The sequence below is a fragment of the Frankliniella occidentalis genome, unplaced genomic scaffold, assembly GCF_000697945.3.
Source record: "Frankliniella occidentalis isolate FOCC.00 unplaced genomic scaffold, Focc_3.1 Scaffold65, whole genome shotgun sequence".
Taxonomy (NCBI): Eukaryota; Metazoa; Arthropoda; class Insecta; order Thysanoptera; family Thripidae; genus Frankliniella; species Frankliniella occidentalis.
In genome coordinates this window covers 391,361-396,338 of record NW_026267195.1, presented here as the reverse complement: position 1 = coordinate 396,338, position 4,978 = coordinate 391,361, and the positions used below count along the sequence as shown (strand labels likewise).

The 4,978-nt window shown below is 55.1% G+C and overlaps 2 protein-coding genes across 2 annotated transcripts in view; one reads left to right on the top strand and one right to left on the bottom strand.

The window, feature by feature from the left end:
* Positions 1-702: 702 nt before the first annotated feature.
* LOC113208760 (uncharacterized) lies at positions 703-2,814 on the top strand. The gene is made up of 6 exons (XM_052268179.1): positions 703-1,053; positions 1,239-1,327; positions 1,688-1,750; positions 1,946-2,033; positions 2,495-2,680; positions 2,770-2,814. Exons 1-6 carry the CDS (start codon positions 922-924, stop codon positions 2,812-2,814), a joined length of 603 nt encoding a protein of 200 aa, XP_052124139.1. The 5' UTR covers positions 703-921.
* A 921-nt stretch (positions 2,815-3,735) lies between these two features.
* LOC113208780 (uncharacterized protein C1orf50 homolog) overlaps positions 3,736-4,978 on the bottom strand; it is a 46,230-nt gene continuing 44,987 nt past the window's right edge. The window contains exons 2-3 of the mRNA XM_026425947.2: positions 4,771-4,889; positions 3,736-4,440 (exon numbers count right to left, since the gene is read on the bottom strand). Coding sequence (XP_026281732.1) covers positions 4,039-4,440; positions 4,771-4,889 — 521 coding nt within the window. The 3' untranslated portion in view covers positions 3,736-4,038. The remainder of the gene's footprint in view (positions 4,441-4,770; positions 4,890-4,978) is intronic.

The following is a 4,978-nucleotide window of genomic DNA, read 5'->3' as shown; positions in this document are numbered from 1 at the left end:
GAGGGCGGGGCGGGTAGGCCGCCGCTGCGGGCGCGGCGCACGGGCGCGCGCCGCCTGCCTACCTCCCGGGCGGCGGTGGAGGCTGGCGCTGGCCGCCCAACGGGACCGCCATATGTCGCGCGGCCGCACCGCTTCTCTCCTCCTTTATTTTTGTTGCGGCTTGTCATCGGACTCGACCGGAGCCGAGTCGAGCAGAGAGGCGATCGGGACTCCGGCACTTCCGGCTTTCTCGCTGGCAGTGCCCTGTGCCCTGGCGGTGCGGGGCGACTCCTTGGAGCCGGCCCGGGGCCAGTGCCCTCCCCGAGGCCTCCGTGAGGCCCTCCCCGGGCAGGCCGTTAGTGCAGAGGGGGTGCTTGACCGGCGCTGGCCGCCAGATGGTGCGGCGTGGCGGCGAGGCGGCCGGGGGAGACGTCGAGGGGGTAAGGCACGGGCGGGCGGCACAACCGTCGCCCAGGACGAGCGTCTCGGTGACTCCTCCTCTTCCTCCTCCGTGCCGTGTCATAGTGGCCGCAAGTCCGCCGCGGTTCTTTGGTGTTTTGTCTGGAATTTTGTGCAGCCTTAATGCACCACGCAGCCAAATGGCTTGCATCGGCGGCCGATAAAAGAAGTGGTAGTCGATAAGTGTTCTGCCGAAAGAGTATCTGCTATGGCATATCACCAGTACCTTCGCAGGTATTCCCCCGGGTTGTCGGTCGCCAGTGCAGTTGCAGATGTCCACCTACCTCCGAGACGAGTCCGAGGACGACTCTTATCGAGGTTCGGCCGTATCGCCTGCATTATCAGTCTGCTATCGCATCGCCCACGGACGGCTCACATAGGTGCGCAAGACCCATATGGATCGCAAATCAAGAAGACGTAGTGAGCAGACACTCCAGTCTAGACCATCATCCTAACCCCTCAATCGTCATTTGCAACACAACCATGCCCTGTAGCATCTGCGACGAGGAGTACAACCAGCAGGAGCGTGAACCTAAAGTATTGCCGTGCGGGCACACTGTGTGCCTGCGGTGCCTTCAGCAAATGCAGCACTGGCAATGCCCAACGTGCCGCAAGGTGAGTCCGTGAGACGTGAGTCATTAAGACGCACCTGAAATTTAGTCAATTTGAGCTATAAAACCCCTGTATGTAGGCTGCTTGCTCACCTGTCGGCCAACCTTTACTACGCCCACGTATCACGATTGTATTAGTCACCCAAAACCTTTATTGTCTCTCAATACAAAACTTTTTTCAATATTCAGTCTTACTCTGGTCCGCCCGAATCCCTCCCGAAAAACTTTGAACTTCTCGAATTGATGGAACGGCTTCGAATCCAAGGAAACAACACCAGGTAAGCTACTTGAAAACTCGACATGTTCCACAATGCTGGTTACCTACCTCCCGCCTGGCACTAGCGTAGAAATATTTTTGTGTTTTGTTTTGAGTACCTTGCCCCGTAAGAAGAACAAAAAGATGGTGGCGTAGCGTAGCGCCGTCTCACAACAAAGCAACATAACCTGATACCAATATCCTCTCAACTAGGTTTTGGTGGACGTTATTTGATAAATTTCTGTTTATAGTATCCACGGTACTAGGTACATATCAATATTGTACGATGAGGCTTTCTGCTTTGTTGTGAGACCGCGGGCCGTCTTCCGTTCTTCTTCTCATCGGGCGGCAAGGTGCTCATTGGCAACATTTTATGCCGCAGGTTTTCCTACGGACGGTGCAAGGGGTGCCGAGCCCCTGCCACAACGCTGTGCTGGGACGTGCAAAAGGGGGTTTTTACTTCTGAAATACCGTGTACACCAAATGAGGTATTTCACAGGAATTTCACGTGAAATACACCGAAATACGCCTAAATATGCTCCAAAACGGTGAATTTTTCCTGAGAAATACCGACGAAATACACGTAATACGAAATACTGTGTGCACGGAAATCTCGAGTGAAAACCCTCTCGGACGTGCACGAGGTCTGGAACACCAAGGCCGCACTGGATCATTACCTGCACTTCGACGTGCTGTCGCTTGCCTCTGCCAGTCTCAAGGACCTGCAGGTCGATTACGAGCGACTCTTTTGCCTGTCTCCCTGGATCTGCCTGCCTGCCTCCCTGCCTGCCGTGCCGAGGCACCTCGGCACCTCGCTAGCCGTTTTGAAGTTAGGTGGAAGGAGGTAGATACTGTCGTTCTGGACGCAAATCGGCCCGGCGCCTCGCTAATGTGACGCCACGGTCCCGGTCCCCCGCAGCTTTCGTACGCTCGCCAGTCTCTTACGCGCGCCCTTTCGCGGGACCGAGACGTGACATGAGTGAGGCGCCGGGCCGATTTGCGTCCAGAACGACAGTATCTACCTCCTTCCACCTAACTTCAAAACGGCTAGCGAGGTGCCGAGGTGCCTCGGCACGGCAGGCAGGGAGGCAGGCAGGCAGGCAGGCAGGGAGGCAGGGAGACAGGCAGGCAGGCAGGCAGGGAGGCAGGGAGACAGGCAAAAGAGTCGCTCGTAATCGACCTGCTGCAGACAGAGTGCAAGGGGGGGGGGGGGAGGGCCATGAGGGCCATTACGTTACTGGACCGCGAGTCCTGGGAGCTCACCCTGCGGGGCGGCGACCACGTGCTAACGGGGGTCGTGGGGACGACCATGGACCCTCTGATCAAAGCTATGTGCCTCATTATGGCGGCAAGGGTCGACCTCACCCAGGAAGGCGTAACAGAGAAACCAAGATAAGAGGAAAAAGCGAAAGGGAACCAAACCACTCCTCTCACTGACTTCAATTCTACATTTCTACCCAATAGGCCTACGACGCCTGTTCTGGCCAACCACAACGCCAGGGTTCCTGATTGCCCGAGCCTTTTCTCATCCCCCGCTTTCACGCCATCTTTGGCCAACCACAACGCAAGGGTTCCTGATCGCCCGAGCTATGAGCGAGTCACTGGGTATACCATACATGAACAAGAAAAGGAAAAAAGGAGGATAGCGGAGCTGTATCGGGGTATCTTTTCTTCTTGTCACCGCGATTGAAATGGTCTATTCCCCCGGTTTTTTGGCCAACCACAACGCCAGGGTTCCTGATCGCCCGAGCTATTCCTATTCCCCCGTTTTTTTTTGTTTTTTTTTGGCTAACCACAACGCCAGGGTTCCTGATCGCCCAAACGTTTTCTCATCCCCCGCTTTCACGCCATCTGGCCAACCACAACGCCAGGGTTCCTGATTTCCCGAGCTTTTCCTCGTCCCCCGCTACCACGCTGTTTTTGGCCAACCACATTGACAGGAGGGGTATTACGAAGCTCCTGGGAAACGCTATCCCACAACCCCCCTCACCCTCTGTAGACTGATTATAGAAGGCGCTTCCGGGATCTCCGTAATACCCCTCCAGGGGGTGTGTCCGAATTCTCGAACAGTTTTCCCCAGTAGCTACGGCCGATTTGCTCTGCGGCCGTTTCGAGCAAAAGATATTTAAAAAAAAAAAAAAAAAAAAAGATGCGTCTGTTTGCACATCTTGCAAAATGTAATTTCGACAAATTTGTATGTTCGGTTCGACAAAATAAAAGTTTGTCCAACAGGAAATACAAATTACTTGCCATAGTCAGGATTCAAAATTGCATCTTGCAAGGTGTGCACACTGACCCACCTTGCAATGGACAAAAAATTTCCCTTGCAATTTGGAGTGTAGTGTGCGTAAAAAAAACAGTATGGGTACGAGAGAAATTTAATGTGGCACTGAGCATGAAGAAGGGATTTCAATTGAATACATCAGATAGTAGGGGGGTCAGGTAATTTAAGGTCTCTTCACTTATAAATAAAATATCACAATATGGGCACAACATATGTCCACAAGGAACCTTGGCTTCATAACAGTCCATCCGCCGACAGAGGTTCGGCGACAACATCGCCTGGAAAGTGTCATAAAATCGTGAGGTGGTGTGTTGTCGACGCGGTGGGTCCACCTCTGACTGGACGCAGTCTTGTGCGGCCGCGCCCGCGCAGCCGCGGTACAGCCAGCAGGCGGTGCCGAGTGGTCCCGGACGCTCTCCGGGAGCAGCTCGGCGGGTACGTGCAGGTGCTCAGGGCGCGCCGGTGTCCATCATGAGCGCCCGGCCGATGTTGTCGTGGCCGTCCAGCAGCCCGGTGAGCTGCGCCAGCTCGTGCGAGCGCTGCTCGAGCCGCTCCGAGGGCGTCCACGACATGTCGTGCTCCAGGCGGAACGAGCCCAGGTACTCCTGCGGCGGCGCGCTGCCGCCCCACTCGGAGGGCGAGAGCATGGACCAGTACTGCTCGCCCGTCGCCTTGCAGTACAGGTGGTAGATGTGGCCCGGGACGCGCTTGAAGTTGCAGTGCGCGTGGTGCCGGCCCTGGTCCTCGCGCGCCTCCTGCAGCACGCGCTGCGCCTGCTGCTGCAGGAAGCGCACCTGCTCCGCGATCACCTGCAGCTTGCCGCAGGCCGTGGAGCGCACCGTGTTGTCCGCCTGCAACAGGGAGAGGAGGCGGTGAGCCACGCGTTGAGCCACGCGCCGTAGGGATAGGCAACACATGCGACACCTCGCAGAGCGCCCAGCTCCGATCAGCGCCGTCCGGTTAGGCAACACCTTTGGCACCCTACAGAAGCAAGCTTAGACAGGGAGTGAGAATGGCAAGTTCAGTATGCATGATCATACGGAAGGGAGACAGAACAAGCAAATTCAGATAGAGATGGTCTAGTACCCAATGCAAGCTGCAATAGGTGACACCGAGTGAAACACGGATAAGGGTCTACAAACTCAAGAATCGTGCAATGTAAAGTTTGATCAAAGTCTTACCAGCTGAATTTCACGTGCAAGTTCAACCAAATCAGTGGGATCATGCCGCCCAACTCGGAATGAGTTGACCAGTTCGTAACCATTAGGTTTCTTGTTTCGCTCCACCAGCATTGAAGTATCTGTAATAGAGCAGAAACAAATAGGGTCCAGTGATGTAGTAATATGATTCATGCGAGCTTAATGTTTAGTATCCATGTTCTATATTTAA